This window comes from Artemia franciscana, chromosome 16 (assembly GCF_032884065.1).
Source record: "Artemia franciscana chromosome 16, ASM3288406v1, whole genome shotgun sequence".
In the NCBI taxonomy this organism is placed as follows: Eukaryota; Metazoa; Arthropoda; class Branchiopoda; order Anostraca; family Artemiidae; genus Artemia; species Artemia franciscana.
Genome location: NC_088878.1, coordinates 12,421,108 through 12,442,956, shown reverse-complemented (window position 1 = coordinate 12,442,956; position 21,849 = coordinate 12,421,108). Strand labels below are relative to the sequence as shown.

General features: G+C 35.9%; 1 protein-coding gene and 1 long non-coding RNA gene across 4 annotated transcripts in view; one reads left to right on the top strand and one right to left on the bottom strand.

Moving 5' to 3' along the window:
* Nucleotides 1–21,849, bottom strand: part of LOC136037087 (uncharacterized) — a 215,806-nt gene that overhangs the window by 46,373 nt on the left and 147,584 nt on the right. The gene's annotated exons all lie outside the window — the stretch shown is intronic.
* Nucleotides 1–21,849, top strand: part of LOC136037083 (tyrosine-protein kinase Abl-like) — a 111,323-nt gene that overhangs the window by 16,412 nt on the left and 73,062 nt on the right. For 2 of the 3 annotated variants that reach the window (XM_065719534.1, XM_065719533.1), the window contains exons 2-3: nucleotides 1–30; nucleotides 21,577–21,726. The exon at nucleotides 1–30 is cut by the window's left edge and continues 158 nt beyond it. In XM_065719534.1, the coding sequence (XP_065575606.1) occupies nucleotides 1–30; nucleotides 21,577–21,726 (180 nt within the window). The remainder of the gene's footprint in view (nucleotides 31–21,576; nucleotides 21,727–21,849) is intronic. The other variant, XM_065719535.1, reaches the window with a different exon arrangement.

The window sequence follows — 21,849 nt, the reverse complement described above, 5'->3', positions numbered from 1 at the left end:
AAGGATCTAATGTTTTCACAGAGCATAATGGTAATTCGAAAATTTTATTTTGTCTTTAAACTCTTTTCGTGACCCTTGATTATTTTTACGTTGGGAGAGTTGAGTGAGAAGAAGATTTATAAACTAAAATACACACAGTCAGAGTTTTAGGGCACCTGTGTTTGTGTGTGTGTGTGTGTGTGAGGGGACCTAAGGCGTGGGCTGTAAGTGAAAAGAAGGATCTCATCTCAAATTTTGTTTATCTCAGGAGTGTAAGAATTCCCTCTCCCTTGCCTCCCTATGAAAGTGTAAAAACAGCATGAGCAAATTCCCACAAATGTTATTCAAAATCTGTTCTGCTCTTCTGCCCATTGGGATGCAGCCCCCAGTGGGCTTTTATTATAGCTATTGTAGAGATATATAGTCAAGACTGTTGGGCGATTGGATAAGGGTGGGGGCCTCTGCAGATTTATTTATTTTTTTTTGTTTACACCGAGTCAGTTGCTTCAACAAAAATTTGCTTTCAGGAAACGTCCTGTTTTTTTAATGGTGGAGATTAAAATTTTGAAATTGTAATAAGAAATGCAGTTTTTTCATCATGTAAGAAATCGAAGTATGCTTTGCTGTAATGGATTTCGTGAATTTTTTTTTTTCAATTTAATGGCATTACCACTTTGTTATGTATCTGCAAATTAAAAGATGCTTTGAAATGCTCAACTCTGGATATTGTTGCTGAGACAGCTTCCTCCATTATTCAGTAAAACTCTTGCTGTGTTAGAGCTAGAAAAAGGCGTGACCAACTTTTTTTTGCAATGACATTTTAGCAATTGAATTACTCGTTTAGCGTCTCAGGAACTGAAACTTGTCCATGTTCCCAATAAGTCAAATCACATTGAAATTATCAACCTCTTATAAATGGTGAGTACAATGTTATTTAATGTCTCAAGTCTAAACTGTCATCAGACATGAAGTTAATTAATTATGAAAATACCTTTTTGTTTTTGGGAATTGTATGAGATACACTCAAAAATAATGATGATGCGGATTGCAGGCTTCCTAATATGCAATCTATATGCATGTTAACAATGACGTTGCAGTTTGAAAGTTAAGAAATAACTTCCGAACTTTGAAGAGATACCAAAACCTTCTTGGAGTCATTGAGGAGATACCATTACTTCAAATTTCGGATAACCAACATAAGTTGAAATTATAACTAATGGAAGCAATAGTAATCCAAATCCAAATAATTGTTAAAAATTGCTTCAGAAGTCTAACGAGGGCACATATTTGTGAGTGTTATTAGTATCTGAAACCACTTGAGCTTGAATTAATGTTTTATTGAGTGGAAGCTCAATGTGCCATCCTAATCTAATAAAAAATTTATGGTTGATAATTATTTTGGATTTGTATACGTTTGTATAAATTTAAAAATACTGCACAAGAATAACCACTTGCATTATATTAATGGAGGTCAAAGGTTTAGAAATAAAGTGTTTCTGCTACAAGAATATATTTTGTTAAAAATATAAATATTTTCAAATGAAGATGAAGAACAATGCCATAATTTAAAATGAGCATATTTTACCATATATGTAAGGCATCCCAGTCCATTGGGCTGAGCGTTTTCATCTAAGATTAGTATTCAACAAACCCCAGATCGACCGCCTCACCAAAGCACAAATCTAATTTGCCTCGAAAGCTAGCTTTATGATGTTCTCGTAGGAGATGTAGTCCATCAACCAGACGCAGATGATAAAGGCAGATGCTGTCTAGCCGAAACACTTGTGCAAAACAGAATATCGACGTAGGTCAGAACTTAGATATTCTGGACTTCTAAATTGCTACTCCCATCTGAGCAGCTTGAGTCTCACGTGTTGCTATGGTCACCTAGCTGACTGCCCCGCTGAAAAATCCACCGGACTTATCTTTTATTTGACCTTACTCCAAAGGCCTGGAAATGCCCCAGAGGAAGACCACTCACAAGCAAAATGGACGCCATGCTTGGCTGGCTCACTACCTGAAGCGTCAACCCCAATGAAGCTCCGACCCTCGCCCAGGACAGAACACTGTAGGTGACTAATGGTGCTGACGTATGGCTCCCTGACGAAAGTAAAACAGTTCAAAATAGGGATGATACCTTTTTATTGACAGTGAATAGATATAAAATTATTTAACTGGATATTTCGAAAACATATACAGTGTTCATCATCAGCAGTAAAACTAAAAGACATGAATAAAAATAAACAAAATTTATACCTCATAAACTAATTACATATAGTTATCTGACATATTACGTGGACAGAGGTCATAGCTCTTAGATGAGGTGATATTTACTTTATTTGACCTCAGTAAATTATCATAAATTGAGTTCAATCCAAATTCACCTGTATCTCTGTTTATGGAATTATTCTTGAATAGAATTTTTTTTTAATTTCGATTGTTTCCCTGAAAATTTGCTTTAAACCTTGGTCCCTAGAAATCAAAGAAACATTTTCAAACAAAATAAAATGATTTGGAAAATTAAAGATATGTTCCGAGAGGGCCGACGTGAAATCTTCAGGCTTGGTATTCTGCTTTAAAGACGATGAAATAGAATTATGATGTTGTACAATCTCGTTTTTAAATTCTGGTTAGTACGTCCCACATAAGAGCTTCCACAAGTACATGGGAATTTATAAACCCCACTTTGTTGCTCTACGGAAGTTCGATCCTTCCCAGAATTAAATAAAAAAAACGAGTTTTTTTAACTGAAAGTAAGGAGCGACATTAAAACTTAAAACGCACAGAAATTACTTCGTATATGAAAGAGGCTGCTTCCTCATCAACGGCCCGCTCTTTACGCTAAAGTTTGACTCTTTCTCTCAATTCTTCTTTTTAAAACAGTAAAAAACTTTAGCGTAAAGAGCGGGGCGTTGATGAGGAAGCAGCCTCTTTCATATACGAAGTAATTTCTGTGCGTTTTAAGTTTTAATGTCGCTCCTTACTTTCAGTTAAAAAAACTCGTTTTTTTTATTTAATTTCTGAACGTTTTTGAATCAATGCATGTTTTGATTTTGGCTCTCCGCAGAGGAATAATCAAAACGAAATTTACATATTTTTTTTTTTGGGGGGGGGGGCTAAATGGCTTTCTCATAATTTTGATCGATGATTTTGAGAAAAAAAGAGCGGGGGCGAAGCCTAGTTGCCCTCCGATTTTTTGGTTAATTAAAAAGGCAACTAGAACTTTTAATTTTTTACGAATCTTTTTATTGGTAAAAGATTTACGTAACTTATAAATTAGCTTACGTAAAGAACTTTTGTATTCTCATGTTTTTATTACATATATGAGGGGATTCGCCCCATCGTCAGTACCTCGCTCTTTACACTAAAGCTTAAATTTTATCCCAATTCATTAAGAATGACCCCTGAATCACAAAAGCCGTAGAATAAATAGTTGAAATTACTAAAAATACTTTAGCGTAAAGACCTAGGTATCATAAGGAGGTGAGCCCCTTATATGGGTAATAATTTCTGTTTGTTTTAAGTTTTATTGCTGTTCCTTACTTCCAGCTGAAAAAGCTTTTTCACATTTATTTTTTAATTTTTTTTTAAATAATGCTAGTAAATCCTGCTCTCCCTACATAGAAGTTTTCTTTTCCCATGACAAATTCTCGATGGAAAGTTCCCCCAGCCTATCCCCCTCTTCTCAACCCCTCCCCCCAACCAAAAAAATCCTCCTGAAAACGCCTGTATACTTCCCAATAACCATTACTATATGTAAGCACAGGTCAAAGTTTGTAACTTGTTGCCCCTCCCACGGGGACTGTGGGGGAGTAAGTTGTCCCCAAAGACATAGTTATAAGGTTTTTCGACTACGCTGAATAAAATGGCTATCTCAGAATTTTGATCCGTTGACTTTGGGAAAATAATTAGCGTGGGAGGGGGCCTAGGTGCCCTCCAATTTCTTTGGTCACTTAAAAAGGGCACTAGAACTTTTCATTTCCGTTAGAATGAGCCCTCTTGCAACATTCTAGGACAACTGGGTCGATACGATCACCCCTGGGGAAAAAAAAAACAAAAAAACAAAAAAACAAATAAACACGCATCCGTGATCTGCCTTCTGGCAAAAAATGCAAAATTCCACATTTTTGTAGATAGGAGCTCGAAACTTCTACAATAGGGTTCTCTGATACGCTGAATCTGATGGTGTGATTTTCGTTAAGATTCTATGACTTTTAGGGGGTGTTTCCCCCTATTTTCTAAAATAACGCAAATTTTCTCAGGCTCGTAACTTTTGATTGGTAAGACTAAACTTGATGAAACTTATATATTTAAAACAGCATTAAAATGCGATTCTTTTGATATAGCTATTGGTATCAAAATTCCATTTTTTAGAGTTTTGGTTACTATTGAGCCGGGTCGCTCCTTACTACAGTTCGTTACCACGAACTGTTTGATTTAAAAAACTAGCCAAAGTAGTACTACCTCTTAAAGCTACCTTTAAGCCATTGCTTTCAAGTTTTTCACTCAAACCTGGAACATATGGTAGAGAACAAAAAATATCTTTCTTTTCTGTTGTTTCCAGAATATCGTCAGAACATTCTAGAAATTTTTTCCTTCTTTTCGAAAAAGTCTGGTCAAGTAACTAACCCGGATAATGGTTACTTATTAAAATCTCTTTTAACAACAATAATTCCTCCTCAGTGAATTTTGGAGAACAAATTCTAAAAATGCGGTCAGTTAAGGATATGATTAAACCAATTTTTACTTGGCGACAATGACCGGAGAAAAAGGACAAAAATCTGTTATTGTTAGTAGGTTTTTTGTAAATCTTAAAATCCAGACTATTTTCATTTTTTAAAAGAAGGACATCCAGAAAAGGAAGTTTATTATCCTCTTCTAATTCTATTGTAAATTTTAAATCCCCTCCCCAAAAATTAAGATTTTCTAAAAAAATTTTTAATTCCTCCACCCCATAATTCCATACTGAAATTATGTCATCCATATATCTCCCCCAAAATTTATGTTTAAAAAGTATGAATCTAACGCTATTGTTTCAATATTTTCTACAAAACAATTTGCTAATAAAGGACTTAAAGGGGCCCCCACGGGTAAACCATTTACTTGTTCGAAAAAACCCCCTCTGAATTGAAAAAAAATAAGAGAACATGTTGCACAATCTAACTAAATTCATAATTACACCGACTTCCAAAACTGTTTCACCACTAATTAAGTCCAAATTTCTTAGTATCTTTCTCTCGAGAAGAATTTCTGCGGCTTTTACATCAATACTCGTATACATTGACACTATGTCGAAACTTGAAATTATAGAATTTGAAGAAATCGCAACTTCTTTTAGTTTTTTTTACAAGTTCTGACGAATTCTTAATGTAAGAAATTTTTGTAGACATGAGTGGTTTACACAATGGCACCAGCCACTTACTCAGAGCACTTGTTGGTGACTTGTTACTCGCAACAATTGGTCGTAATTGCAGATTTGGCTTATGTATCTTTGGAAGTCCATATAATTTAGGGCACAAAGAACCTCTTGGTAAGAATTTGTAGAAAAGTTGAGGTGTAATCTTCCCTTCTTCCTTCAAACTCACCCTGTTGACCAAGAGCTTTAAGTCAAGTAAGTCATGGTCTCCCATATGAAGAGTCACCTCTCCTTCCTTAAAGGGAAAAACTATATAGAGAACGGATTTTTTGAGATTTTAGGTAAATTTAATTCTTTTTCCGGAAAAATAAAACGTTTTAGCAAGCACCCTCCTCTTTTCCAGGAAATTTTTTGCAGGTCTGCCCTCTTCTTCGAAAACTTCTGTGGGTACCATTGAGCTTTGCCGCCTTCTTAAATAATTCCATTTGTCTTTCAAAAAACGGTGTCAGAATTTTTTTGTTATTTGTTTTTTCATAAAATGCATCTAAATAAGCCTTCTCACTCGAAGGATTGCGCTGCAAAAGTTACCATTTTTAATCATATTCGTCTTGTGATGTTTACCTTCATTGCGTAAAAAGAATGGGTAGGGCTGAAGGGAAAGCACGTCCCTTACTATGGAGAGAAATTGGTGTTTGTCTTATGTTCTTTTCAATACCATATTCAAGGTTTTCCTATTTTAGGAGGGGGACCATCCTCCTCAGCTCTCCATCTTTACGGTATAGTCTAACCTTTTTATATATAAAGCTTTCATAGCGGAAGGGTTCATTTAAGATCAATATGTATCATAAATATGAAGAAGCGGTAGTCGAGTGTAATTGGGGCCGAAAAATATATGCTACGGAAAATTTTCTTCTACATTTTTTAGAGAAATGGTCAAAGCGAAAAGTTCATTCGCACTCCTTATGGTGATTGCTATAATTTATGTAAATTTAAAAGCTTAAATTTAGTTATAGGCCATGAAAATACATTAGTTTGTTCATTTGTACTAGATCAGCTGCAAAAAATAACGTACTAAGAAAAAGAAGAAGAAGAAAAACAACCACTAGACATTTGCAGCCAAGGCCCGGTGAAGCGCTGCAGTTACTATGACCAATGGGTCGCAGTTTTGAATAAAGAAAAAAAAAACGATAGTGCTTATCATATGGGGCTAGAACCTTCAAAAGACACTGCCTATTTCCTACTTCTAGAACATATCAATTGTAAATAAGGATCAAAAGGCCGTTCTTTTGGAGTTGGATCTCAAAATGCGAATGTTTTTTTCTCGCAGACTTCCGATCATGCCCAGACACAAGAATATAACTGTAGCTGTTGACAAGGATTTGGTGAATAAATGCGACCGACTCTCCTAGCAAGTAGAAATCCTTAACCCCACGCCCCTCCAAAGAAGGTTGGGTTCAGACGCAGACAAAATGAGCTCCTGTGGTGGGCATAAGAATGAACCTAAGTCCAAACTTCCCTTCAAGTTTGGTTGGAATCTGATCTCCTCTTTTGGTACCTATCTGACGACAAGCATGGATCCCCTTTCGCTGTCCCCCAATTGCTGTCTGAACGAGTCTGTACTCTCTAAAATCACTATTAGGACACTAATTCTTACTCTCCACTGAGTTTGGTCGAGATCTGGCAAGCGCTCCTAACGATTTATTGACCACAAGAGATTTAGGTCAGCGCTTAATCCTCCCCCAGCGGCCATGGTTGATTCGTAACTTCAAAAAGGCAGACATAGCACATCAAAGATTATTTCTAGCAAAGATTGGTTGAGATCCGACAAACCCTTCTGGTTACTGTTTTGGTGACATCAGTTTTTCGACACTCTAACATTTTGAAAAAAAATCTAATGACCCGCTTCCTCCACACAGAATGGACTGGGTACGAAATCCCAAAGGTTTAGCTAGATTACTTATTCGTGCTTCGAACCAAGTTTCATCCCGCAACGTTTGAGTTGGATTCTGATCCACAATTAAATAAAAAAAACTAATTTTTTTAGCTGAAAGTAAGGAGCGACATTAAAACTTAAAACGAACAGAAATTACTCCGTATATGAAATGGGTTGTCCCCTCCGCAATCCCTCGCTCTTTACGCTAAAGCTTTTAATTTTTTTAAAAAGTAGAATTGTGGCAAAGAGTCAAACTTAAGCGTAAAGAGCGAGGGATTGCGGAGGGGACAACCCATTTCATATACGGAGTAATTTCTGTTCGTTTTAAGTTTTAATGTCGCTCCTTACTTTCAGCTAAAAAAATTAGTTTTTTTTATTTAATTTCTGAACGTTTTTGAATTAATGCATGTTTGGTTTTGGCTCTCCGCACATAAATTATTAAAATGAAATTTGTATATTAATTCTTTTTTTTTGGCTAAATGGCTTTCTCTTAGTTTTGATCAGACGATTTTGAGAAATAAGGCGTGGAGAAGGAGGCCTAGTTGCCCTCCAATTTTTCGGTTACTTAAAAAGGCAACTAGAACTTTTAATTTTTAACGAACGTTTTTATTAGTAAAAAATATACGTAACTTAAGAATTAACTTACGTAACAAACTTTCATAACCTTATGTTTTTATCATGTATACGAGGGGGTTTGTACCCTCGTTAATACCTCGCTCTTTACACTAAATCGTAAGTTTTATCCCAATTCTTTAAGAATGACCCCTGAATCAAAAAGGCCGTAGAATAAATAGTTGAAATTACTAAAAATACTTTTGCATAAAGAGCAAGGTATTTATCTCCTCCTAAATACCTCGCTCTTTATGCTAAAGTATTTTTAGAACCCCTCATATGCGTAATAATCTCTGTTCGTTTTAAGTTTCAATGCTACTTCTTCCTTTCATTTGAAAAAAACGTTTTCATGTTTATTTTTCATTGTTTTCTTATAGTAATGCTAGAAAATCCTGCGCCCTTTTCATTGAATTTTTCTTCCCCCATGACAGATTCCTCCAAGGGAAGATCCTCCAACATAGCCCCCTCTCCTCAGCCCCACCCCCAAACAAAATAAAATCCCCCTGAAAACATCTTTACACTTCCCAATAACCATTATTATATGTAAACACTGGTCAAAGTTTGTAACTTGCAGCCCCTCCCCCAGGGATTGTGGGGGAGTAAGTCATTCCCAAAGACATAGTTATTATGGTTTTTGACTATGCTGAACAAAATGGCTATCTCAGAATTTTGATCCGTTGACTTTCGGAAAAAAATGAGCGTGGGAGGGGGCCTAGATGCCCTCCAATTTTTTTGGTCACTTAAAAAGGGCACTAGAACTTTTCATTTCCGTTAGAATGAGCCCTCTTGCGACATTCTAGGACCACTTGGTCGATACGATGACCCCTGGGGAAAAAAAACAAACAAAAAAACGAACAAATAAACACGCATCCGTGATTAGTCTTCTGGCAAAAAATACAAAATTCCACATTTTTGTAGATAGGAGCTTGAAACTTCTACAGTAAGGTTCTCTGATACGCTGAATCTGATGGTGTCATTTTCGTTAAGATCCTACGACTTTTAGGGGGTGTTTTCCCCTATTTTCCTAAATAAGGTAAATTTTCTCAGGCTCGTAACTTTTGATGGATTAGACTAAACTTGATGAAACTTATATATTTAAAATCAGCATTAAAATGCGATTCTTTTGATGTAGCTATCGATATCAAAATTCCATTTTTTAGAGTTTTAGTTACTATTGAGCCGGGTCGCTCCTTACTACAGTTCGTTACCACGAACTGTTTGAAAAGATATAGGTTGAGATGATCTTTAAATTTTCACCATGATTGTTGAAACCTCATAACTTGTTTCTAGGAGATTTCATGATGATAAGAATCTAGGATCCCCCCCTCAGCGAAGGTCGAAATTGGAACATAATCCTAGAAGACGCAACGAAGACACTTACCCTTGCTTCTGACCATGTTTGCCTGATATCCTATATCCCCCTTTGTTAGATGTCTCGATGACAAGAATTTAAGTACCCCCCTCCCACACACACACACAGACCACAGTGAGCACTGGTCTTCACAAGGAAAAACTAAGACATTTATTCTTCCTCTCAGTCAAGTTTAGCTGAAACACAATAGTTTATTTTGGCTAATATCCCCATGACGAGAATTTAGGAGCCCTTCCCTTCCAAACGTCGGACCGGAACCTGATTCCGAGAAAGTAAAAACATTACGTTACCTGTTACTACCCACTGAGTTTCTTTGTGGTTCTATAGTTTTTTCTGGCTAATTTCATGATGACAAGAATTTAATGACGTCCCTCCACAGATGTTGGATCGGGCACAATATCCAAAAAGTTGGCGCTAGATTACTCGTACGTACTTCCCACCAAGTTTTTGAGATCCGATAACCCGCTCTGGTAGTTCACAGAATAACAGGGTTGGAATTAGCACTGAACCCCGAAAGACCATCTAAAACAATTTACTCTTACTTCCATCCAAATCTGTCAGACATTCGCAGGCTCTTGTAATATAGGTCTTTACAGCAAAAATTTAGAGATCCTTCTTTCCCTCTTTTAAAATATTCATATTGGCTTTGGATTGTTAAAAAAAATTAGCTTGGATACTAGCTTCTACCTCCCACGAAAACTTTGGTTTGTGATATGACCATCTTATCTAATGTACAGATAAGTTACTGAAGACATGCGGGAGTACCTAGCAATTTTAGGGAAACTCTAATTAAACCCAAGAAAGGTGATAGGAGTCAGTGTGGTATTTACAGAGGCATTAGCTTGGTTTCTATAGGGAAAAATTACTTACTATGATGATACTTTTTACACTTGGAGATGCTGCAGATAAAGTTTTAATGTTAGAACAGTGTGGTTTTAGGAAGTGAAGAGGGTGTGTTGACCTAATTTTCACTCTTAAGATTTATAATTGAGAAGTGCCTGAGTCATCAAACCCCTTTAGTCTTCAGTTTTATAGATAACGAGGAAGGGTTTGATTCAGCTGATAGAAGAGCTTTGACGAAGGTCCTATCCTTGTATAATATACCAGATAAACATATTAAAGTGATTAGTGCTATATATGAGAATGTTGCCGCGGTTAAAGTAGGAAATGAGATTAGTTGATGGTTTCGTATTAAATCAGCAGTTAAGCAGGGTTGCGTCGTATCCCTGTTTGTATTGATCCCCGTTATATCGAGGAGCACAGGAAAGGCAATGGGAGAACATGGAATCAATTGGGGAAGCAAAACTTTGGGGAAGAAAATTTCAGCAATATGAATGAGTTTTTAGAGGTTTTGCGAGTTCTGGGCGAAACAATAGGTTTGAAAATTAATGCTAAGAAGACTACCCGAACCAGTCCCTCCCAATAGTTGAACTCGGTTATAAAATATACTTCTACCCCCTAAAGTACGAACTAATCGTTACGCCAACTCATTTGTGCCTTTCTTCACATCAATTTTCAATGCTGAGTCGTAGTGTGTGATTTTTGTCTAAATGTAGGATTTTGTAAAAAAAAAAAAAAAACTGAATTTAGCTATGCTACGATAGTTCTCAAATATACCGATCCCTCTCTCTCTCTCTCTCTCTCTCTCTCTCTCTCTCTCTCTCTTTCACTCTCTCTCTCTTTCTCCCTCTTTCTCTCTCTCTCCCTCTCTCTCCCTCCCCCCTCTCTCTCTCCCTCTCTCTCCCTCCCCCCCCCCTCTCTCTCTCTCTCTCTCTCTCGCTCTAGTCTTTGAGAATAGGAACAAGTGAGGGTGAAGAGGTGATGTTGGGTAATGAGAAGATCGATCGAGTTACAACTTCACTTACCTAGGCAAGATTATTAGCAAAGACGGTGGGTGCAGTGAAGATGTTAAAAATAGATTAGCTAAGGGCCAGGGTGTTTTTTTAACAGTTGAAAAAGTTTCGAAGAATAGGAAGATAAGCCTGCGAACCGAGATAAGACTATTGGAAGCTACAGTGATGACAGGTGGTCGAGTATGATTCAGAAGTGAAGTACAGCGCTCCAAAAAACGGAGGAGGATTTTCCAGACGTTTTCCAAAGAAATTGTTTATGGATTGTTTTGGTTACCCAACTGACTGACCGTATCTCAATGAAAAATGTGGTTCTATCCCGCTTTCTAGGGCTATAATGAGAGAAAGGTCGAGGTGGGAAGGACACCTTCTTCGGATAAAGAATATTTAGGGGAAGTGGGAATTTCCTGGGAGGTTGTTAAGAGGGAGGTTTTAATAGAATGGGATGGAGGGGGAGTGTGCGTAGCTTTGTTGGCCTCAGGTGGTTTGGTGTTGCAGTGAGTTGTTGATAGAAGTAATTGGCTTCGTCATTCTTCCATGTATACCTAATGCATTAGGAGTCGATGTAAGACTCAAATCTTTCACATACAATAGATATTTGCTATGTTTACAATAGTAATTTATTTATGTCACGGCCATACCTACATCACTTTAGAAATGTTTACTGAAACCAAAATCTAAGCATTCTCAGTAGGAAATCCCGATAATCGTTCCCACCTTGATTACCCTGATGATCCTCCCTTGGGGAACAGATGAGTAAATGGTTTTTCAAAATTATTACAGTAGTGTGAAAGTGTCAGTAACGATTTTTAGGTGTCACAGTGACAATATGGCAAATGTAGCACATGAAAACATCTTGGTTATGATTTCAAACATGTCTTCATTCGTTTGATGACCATCTGTTGGTATTGGCATCAAAAATCTGCAACTTGATCAATCTTTTCGATCAATTTTGAAAAACGAATTGTCCAGTTGTTCCAGTGAGTGACTAAAAGTGAGACAACTGGACTTTATTACGGCTATTAATGGATTTTTACTGTTCTATAGTGAGCGGAGCATGTGTATCTGTGTCATTTTCTTCTCTAATATTTCTCTCTTTTATTCATAAAGTTCAGGGTAATACACCCAAAATTTGTTCAATTTGAATAAATGACACTTTCTTGTGCATAACATACAGCTTGTTTAACATACAGCTTGTACTAACCGATTGTAATTGCCGGTAAATATATTTACCGGTAAATATAAATTGCCGGTAAATATATTTACCGGCAATTTTTATTGAACCAATAAGCCATTTCTAGGTCTCTGGCCTTAGGGAATATATTATTGGGGAGATTTTCAAATCCTATTACTGCATTTGAACTTTATGATAAAAGCCAATCTAGTGTGCTTTCTTTCATGAGAACTTAAAACTTTTATCATATTAAGAGATAACATACAGCTTGTACTAACCGATTTTCGCATTGCTCACGGATACTAAATTGTTAAATTACGCAGAATCGTTATTACAATGGAATTAATGAAGCGGAAAATTTAAAAAATAAACTTTAAAACAGGTATGGAAATGCGATACACAGCCGTAAATACGGACATCTTGTTCACAATTATTTCCTAAATGAATCCATTCCCATTTTGCATTTTTATTCTTTAGAATTATGTTTTTCCGCCCAAAATTTGTGGACGATTTTGTCCAACAAGGTTTTCCAACTGTTATAGAATTTCATTTACAGTTGTTGCCTACAATTTTTGTGTTAAGGTGGCGCAAACAGGCTTATGGAGTTAGTCACAATTATAAAAATTAGCATATTTACCTTATCAATTAATCCCGAAATTGGTATAATTTTAGAGTACTCTACCGCTAATCACCAATATTAAAAAAACTGTTCAGCTGTGTTTTCCATGGTGCTTTTTCATCGAAAAGCCTCCCTTCTAACTAGACTTTTAAAAAATTCAATCAAAATTCATTTCAGTCACTCAAAAATCTCTATATGTGCCTTAAATTCGCTTCCTCCCAAAAAAAACTCCTTAATGCTTCAAATGAAAGTTCTTAAGCCGAACTGGCCAAACATGACAATAAACAACATAGAGATAAAAACCTACAAAAAAAAAAAAACATCAAACGAGACGACGGCTAGTAGAGAGGAAAGACTAAAACAACACGGATGTTTCGCCTGTATCCAAACAAGGCGTCCTCAGCACAAGATAAAAAGAAAACCCTAAACTAAAAACAAATAAAACCACCACCAATAATAATAAATACAATTGTCGCTACTTATCCACGTAGGGAAAAGAAGCTATTAAAGTTACTTCATTGAGCACATCAAAGAGCAACATGCTGTTTGCTCATGAAATTGCTCAATGAAGCAAATTCCTATATGCTTCAAATGAAAACCTTGTCTTTACTTTATCTTACGCAAAAGATACACTTAACAATTAGACAATATTTTTTATTTGAAATTATAATCAATTAACTCTGTTATATTTACCTGGCCTAATCTGATTGCTCCAAGAAATTTATATGCTTTTATTTATTTATAACTTTATTTTTTTTTAATAAAAATGTATTAAACTTTAAAGTTGCTTATTGAAAGTATTACCAAATAAAAAATGTGTATATTCAAACAGTTTGTGGTAACGAACTGTAAGTAAGGAGCGACCTGGCTCAATAGAAACTGAAACCCTAAAAAACAGAATTTTGATTCCAAAAGACATATCAAAAGAGTTGCCTTACTATGTTGACTCCAAATATTTAAGTTTCATTATTTTTTTGCCCATCAAAGGCTACGAGTCTGAGAAAATCTGCCTGATTTTTTGAAAAATGGAGAAACAACACCATAAAAGTCATAGAATCTCAATGAAAAAGTTAAATAAAAAAAACTAGTTTTTTTAAACTGGAAGTAAGGAGCGACATTAAAACTTAAAATGAACAGAAATTACTCCTTATATGACATGGGTTGTCCCTTCCGCAATCCCTCGCTCTTTACGCTAAAGCTTTTAATTATTTAAAAAGTAGAATTGTGGCAAAGAGTCAAACTTTAGTGTAAAAAGGGAGGGATTGCGGAGGGGACAACCCATTTCATATACGGAGTAATTTCTGCTCGTTTTAAGTTTTAATGTCGCTCCTTACTTTCAGTTTAAAAAAACTATTTTTTTTTATTTAATTTCTGAACGTTTTTGAATTTATGCATGTTTGATTTTGGCTCTCCGCACATAATTATTAAAATGAAATTTGTATATTAATTCTTTTTTTTGGCAAAATGGCTTACTCTTAGTTTTGATCAGACAATTTTGAGGAATAAGGGCTGGGGAAGTTGTCCTAGTTGCCCGCCAATTTTTCGTTTACTTAAAAAGGCAGCTAGAACTTTTAATTTTTAGCGAACTTTTTAATTAGTAAAAAATATACGTAACTTAAGAATTAACTTACGCAACAAACTTTTATATTCTTATATTTTTATTATGTATACTAGGGGGTTTATACCCTCGTTAATACCTCGCTCTTTACACTAAATCGTAAGTTCTGTCCCAATTCTTTAAGAATGATCCCTGAATCAGAAAGGCCGTAGAGTAAATAGTTGCAATTACTAAAAATACTTTAGCATAAAGAGCGAGTTATTTATCTCCTCCTAAATATCTCGCTCTTTATGCTAAAGTACTTTTAGAACCCCTCATATGCGTAATAATTTCTGTTCGTTTTAAGTTTCAATGCTACTCCTTACTTTCTATTGAAAAAACTTTTCATGTTTATTTTTTCTTTGTTTTTTTTATTGTAATGCTAGAAAATCCCGTGCCCTTTTCATTGAATTTTTCTTCCCCCATGACATATTCCTCCAGAGAAAGATCCTCCCACATAGCCCCCTCCCTCAACCCAACCCCCAAACCAAAAAAATCCCCCTGAAAACGTCTGCACACTTCCCAACAACCATTACTGTATGTAAACACTGGTCAAAGTTTGTAACTTACAGCACCTCTCCCAGGGATTGTGGGGGAGTAAGTCATTCCCAAAGACATAGTTATTATTGTTTTTGACTATGCGGAACAAAATGGCTATCTCAAAATTTTGATCTCTTGACTTTGGGGAAACAATGAGCGTGGGAGGGGGCCTAGGTGCCCTCCAATTTTTTGGTAACTTAAAAAGGGCAATAGAAATTTTCAGTTCCGTTAGAATGAGCCCTCTTGCAGCATTCTAGCACCACTTGGTCGATACTATGACCCCTGGGAAAAAAAAACAAAAAAAAAACAAATAAACACGCACCCGTGATCTGTCTTCTGGTAAAAAAAAAAAATACGAAATTCCACATGTTTGTAGATAGGTGCTTAAAATTTTCGCTCCAGGGTTCTCTGATACGCCGAATGCGATGATGTGATTTTTGTTAAGATTCTATGAATTTTAGGGGATGTTTCCCCCTATTTTCCAAAATAAGGCAAATTTTCACAGGCTCATAAACTTTTGATTACCAAGACTCAATTTGATGAAACTTATATATTTAGAATCAGCATGAAAATCCGATTCTTTTGATGTATATTTTAGCATCAAAATTCCGTTTTTTAGAGTTTCGTTTACTATTGAGCCGGGTCGCTCCTTACTGCAGTTCGTTACCACGAACTGTTTGATCACGCCATCAGATTTAACATATCAGAGAATCCTACTGTAAATGTTTCAAGCTCCTATCGGCAAAAATATGGGATTTTGTATTTTTTGCCCAGAAGAAAGATAGCGAATGTGTGTAAAAAAAGATTGTATAATTTTAGAAAAAAGGGGTTGACCTTCCCAAAAAGATGTGCGATCTTGAGAGAAATTATTTAATGAAGTATGAGAACTCTTAAACGAATCTATAAAATATGAGATTTTTTATTTTTCCATAGAAGGATACACATGCATGTTTTTCCCTTAGAGGTGACCGTATCGAAATAGTTGCAGTCTATTGTAGAGGGTAAGCATTTAAATGAATTAACATGTCAAGATGTATTGTCCTTAAGTAAGAAAAGAGGTGACGCCATGAGAAAGTGTGAATTCTTGCATTTTGGCTAGTAAAATAGCAATTTTGATCTGAACAGGGCCGAATTATACCCACCAAAACTTATTTGTTATCTAACATAAATTGGTATGTCAAATAACAAAATTTTTGAGAACTATTTAAAAAATTGTTTATGCAGCTTTTTAGTGTCAGATGACATACTGTCATGAAGTATACTCCTCGTCTTTAAACGTACATGCAGTACATCAAAAATAAATCGTTATGAGTATGCCATAGTTGCACACAACCTATTAGGGGATTCGGTTGTGCTCGTTTAGGGCGGGGGGGCATACCTAAAACCTCAAAACTGTTGAGGCTTTATGAGTGAGTCTATCTCATATTTTTGATAACTCTTGGCATGGTATTAAAACGATCAGAAATTAAATATTTTTTTAATTAAAGTAAAGAGCAACATTAAAAAAGAAAATTTGCATAAAGTATCCTATGTATAATGGCACCTCCCCTTCTCCCTCTCCCGCTCTTTGCGCTAAAGTTTTATAGCACTTTACTGAGACCATTTAAAAGTGCAATAAGTGCGGTTAATGCGTAGTTGCAAGTGTTTAATTTCCCCATAACCTTGTAAAATATGTGAACTGAATATGTTATTGCTTAAATTAATTTTGTGCATCAGCAAGCTCTACCGTTATCGAGACATTATGAAAATTACTTTTTATCTCATTCCAATTGCCCTTGTGCTTGAGCAGTCGTTCTTTAAGTACTGGGCACAAAATTCAAACCTTTACGTAAACACTGGGAGGGGGGGGGCTTGGACGTGGAAGCTTAACTCATATACAGACTAATTTCTGTTCATTTTAAGTTTGAATTAAATAAAAAAGACTAGTTTTTTTTTAACTGAAAGTAAGGAGCGACATTAAAACTTAAAAGGAACAGAAATTACTCCGTATATGAAATGGGTTGTCCCCTCCTCAAAGCCTCGCTCTTTACACTAAAGTTTTTAATTGTTTTAAAAAGTAGAATTGTGGCAAAGAGTCGAACTTTGGCGTAAAGAGAGAGGGATTGCGCAGGGGACAACCCATTTCATATACGGAGTAATTTCTGTTCGTTTTAAGTTTTAATGTCGCTCCTTACTTTCAGTTTAAAAAAACTAGTTTTTTTTATTAATTTCTGAACGTTTTTTAATTAATGCGTTTTTGATTTTGGCTCTCCGCACATAAATTATTAAAATGAAATTTGCATATTAATTCTTTTTTTGGCTAAATGGCTTTCTCTTAGTTTTGATCAGACGATTTTGAGAAATAAGGGGTGGGGAAGGAGGCCTAGCTGCCCTTCAATTTTTCGGCTACTTTAAAAGGCAACTAGAACTTCTAATTTTTAACGAACGTTTTATTAGTAAAAAATATACGCCACTTAAGAATTAACTTACATAACAAACTTTTATATTCTCATATTCTTATTATGTATATGAGGGGGTTTGTCCCCACGTTAATACCTCGCTCTTTACACTAAATCTTAAGTTTTGTCCCAATTCTTTAAGAATGACCCCTGACTCAGAAAGGCTGTAGAAAAAATAGTTGAAATTACTAAAAATACTTTAGCGTACAGAGCAAGGTATTTATCTCCTCCTAAATGCCTCGCTCTTTATGTTAAAGTATTTTTAGAGCGCCTCATATGCGTAATAGTCTCTGTTCGTTTTAAGTTTTAATGCCGCTCCTTACTTTTAGTTGAAAAAACTTTTTCATGTTTATTTTCATTTTTTTTATAGTAATGCTAGAAAATCCCGCGCCCTTTTCATTGAATTTCTCTTCCCCCTTGACATATTCGTCCAAGGAAAAATCCTCCCACAAAGCCCCCTCCCCTCAACCCCCCCCAAAAAAAATCCCCCTGAAAACGACTGTACACGCTGGACAAAGTTTGTAATTTACAGCCCCTCCCCCAGGGACTGTGGGGGAGTAAGTCATCCCAAAGACATAGTTATTATGGTTTTCGACTATGCGGAACAAAATGGCTATCTCAAAATTTTTACCCATTGACTTCGACAAAAAAATAAGCTTGGTAGGGGGCCTAGGTGCCCTCCAATTCTTTTGGTCACTTAAAAAGGGCACTAGAACTTTTCATTTCCGTTAAAATGAGCCCTCTTGCGACATTCTAGGACCACTTGGTTGATGCGATGACCCCTGAAAAAAACAAACAAATCAAACAGTTCGTGGTAACGAACTGTAGTAAGGAGCGACCCGGCTCAATAGTAAACGAAACTCTAAAAAACGGAATTTTGATGCTAAAATATACATCAAAAGAATCGTATTTTCATGCTGATTTTCAATATATAAGCTTCATAAAATTTAGTCTTTGTCATCAAAAGTTACGAGCCTGAGAAAATTTGCCTCATTTTGGAAAATAGGGGGAAACACCCCCTATATGTCATTGAATCTTAACGAAAATCACACCATCGCATTCGGCGTATCAGAGAACCATACATCAAAAATTTTAAGCTCCTCTCTACAAAAATGTGGAATTTCGTATTTTTTGCCACAAGACAAATCACGGGTGCGTGTTTATTTTTTTTTTCCAGGGGTCATCGTATCGACCAAGTGGTCCTAGAATGTCGGAAGAGGGCTCATTCTAACGAAAATGAAAAGTTCTAGCCCCCTTTTTAAGTGACCAAAACAATTGGAGGGCACCTAGGCCCCCTCCCACACTTTTTCTCCAAAGTCAACGGATTAAAATTTTGAGATAGCCATTTTGTTCCGCATAGTCAAAAACCATAATAATTGCGTTTTTGGGAATGACTTACTCCCCCACAGTCCCTGGGGGAGGGGCTGCAAGTTACAAACTTCGGCCAGTGTTTACATATAATAATGGTTATTGGGAAGTGTACAGCGTTTTCAGGGGATTTGTTTTTGGTTTTGGAGGTGGAATTTAGGGGAGGGAGCTATGTGGGAGGATCTTTCCTTGGAGAAATATGTCAAATTCAATGAAAAGGGCGCAGGATTTTCTAAAATTACTATAAAAAAAAAAATGAAAAAATAAACACGGAAAAGTTTTTTCAGTTGAAAGTAAGGAGTAGCATTGAAATTTAAAACGAACAGAGATTATTACGCATATGATTCTACTCATATGATTCAACTATTTATTCTACGGCCTTTCGGATTCAGGGGTTATTCTTAAAGAATTGAGACAAAACTTACGATTCAGTGTAAAGAGCGAGGTAATAACGAGGGTACAAACCCACTCATATACGTAATAAAAATTTAAGAATATAAAAGTTTGTTACGTAAGGTAATTCTTAAGTTACGTATATTTTTCACTAATAAAAACATTCGTTAAAAATTAAAATTTATAGTTGCCCTTTTATGTAACCGAAAAATTGCAGGGCAACTAGGCCTCCTTCCCCGCCCATTATTTCTCAAAATCGTCTGATCAAAACTAAGAGAAAGCCATTTAGCCAAAAAAGGAGTTAATATGCAAATTTCATTTTAATAATTTATGTGTGGAGAGCCAAAATCAAACATGCATTAATTCTTTAGCTTTAAAGCGTAAAGCTTTAAAGCTTTAGCGTAAAGAGCGAGGGATTGTGGAGGGGATAGCCCATTTCATATACGGAGTAATTTCTGTTCGTTTTAAGTTTTAATGTCGCTCCTTACTTTCAGTTAAAAAAACTAGTTTTTTTAGGTAATAAACAAATAAACACGTACCCATTATCTGTCTTCTGGCAAAAAAAAATGCGAAATTCCACATAGATAAGGTAAGATAGATAAGAGCTTGAAAGTTTCGCTATAGAGTTCTCTAATACGCTGAATACGATGGTGTGATTTTCGTTATGATTCTATGACTTTTAGGAAGTGTTTCCCCCTATTTTCCAAAATAAGGATAAATTTTCTCAGCCTCGTAACTTTTGATGACAATGATTAATTTTGATGAAACTTATATATTTAAAATCAGGATGAAAATACGATTCTTTTGATGTACCTTTTAGCATCAAAATTCCGTTTTTTAGAGTTTCGTTTACTATTGAGCCGGGTCGGTCCTTACTACAGTTCGTTACCACGAACTGTTTCATGTTGCTCTTTACCTTCAATGTAAAAAAATTGTTATTTTTTGTTTACTTATATCTAGACCAGATAAAGTTAGCTCCTATCTCAAACTATCGTATGCTTTTTGTTTTACTAGTAGAATATAAAGTAATTAAAACAATATTTCAATGAATTTTTACTGTTGTCTTGCCACATATGTTTTTTGAAAGTTATATTGTTAGGATTGGTGATGAGATGACTCGATTAAAGAATCTCACCCCAGAGGAACAAGGGCTAATTACAAATAATAGTTACTAGACATTTTTTGCTCTTTTTATTGTCTTTAATTTTCACGCAGGTGACCCTATTGGTTGGAGTTTGAGTTTTCGTTCACTTCACTGGCTGTAAATATCATACAAACGGGTTTAAAACCATTTAGGTTTTTAGAAGGCAGTCATTTGTCTCACCAGAGATAAGGGATAATTTGATCTCTGGCGAGGTAAGCTAATGAAAGTAAAGCAGGCTTTTTACCATGGAGCTACGGGAATATATTATTCTTTTTCTCTTTGCCAGTACTCCAAAGTAGTAGATTTTATTAAAATATGTCTTTTTTTTCTGGATTGGTGTCGACCAAAAAAAAAATTTTTTTTAGTGAAGCTTTCTTTTTCACTACTTTAAATTGCGCTTTGTCGGGGATAAGAAAGATTTTGTAGCCACTGCGCCGGTGAGTAACGGTATAGTGATAAAGTTGGGTTTTCAGGAGGATTGCCACTATGTGTTGGATCAACTTTCCGCATTGCTGCACAGTGTAACTGAAATTTGTTAACTTGGACTTTGGTCGTTTTCACAACGTTAGAAATTTGTTCGTTTATGCACCGAGTTAGGACACAGCTTGTTTTGCTCCAGTTCAGGAATCAACGAGCTATTGTGTCGAAACAGGACCAAGTTCACTATCGTATTCAGTCAGGACTTGCCTTGTTTTTATAATAATGAGTCAGAACTTGGCTCGTCTTGGTCTAAGCCAGTCCAAACCCTGGGCTTGGCTCTACTCGACGTTGGCCTAGGACCTAGCTCATTTCTGTACCGCATTATCGAAATTCTGTAGCTTCGACTTAGCTTATTCTTGCACCGATTCTCTCTAAAGCTTAGACAGCTAAATTTATTTTTTAAAGCTAAATTTTGCATATTTGCAATAATGAGTCAGAACTTGGCTCGTCTTGGTCTGAGTCAGTCCATACCTTGTGCTTGGCTCTACTCGACGTTGGCTTAGGACCTAGCTTGTTCTTGCACCGATTCTCTCAAAAGCTTAGACAGCTAAATTTATTTTTTAAAGTTAAATTTTGCATCCACTTATTTTTAAATTCGAAATTACGTTCAGAACCGAAATGCAATAGTCAATCTTCATGTTTTTATGTGTCGGAGGGCTTAGTTTCGGTCTGCCATTTGTTTGCTTATTATTATTATTATTATTATTTTTTGCTTTTTCAGAGGCTCTTATGAACAACCGCCATATCTCTGGTTTTGGTGATTTGCAGCAAAGTTTGGCCCTTGACGGAGATACAACCTCGCTTGGGTCCAACAGTCAAGGTCCAGCTGTCGGTGGTCTTTGTACACTTTCATCTTTGGGTCTATCTGCTGGTAAAAGTTTTAGTTGCTGAATTTTGTTTTTAACAACTAGTTATCTCTCACCTCATTCGTGACAAAATAATTGGTAGTCTGCGCCATTTGAAAGAGGAAGAGGAAGATAAGGTTTTTCAAAAT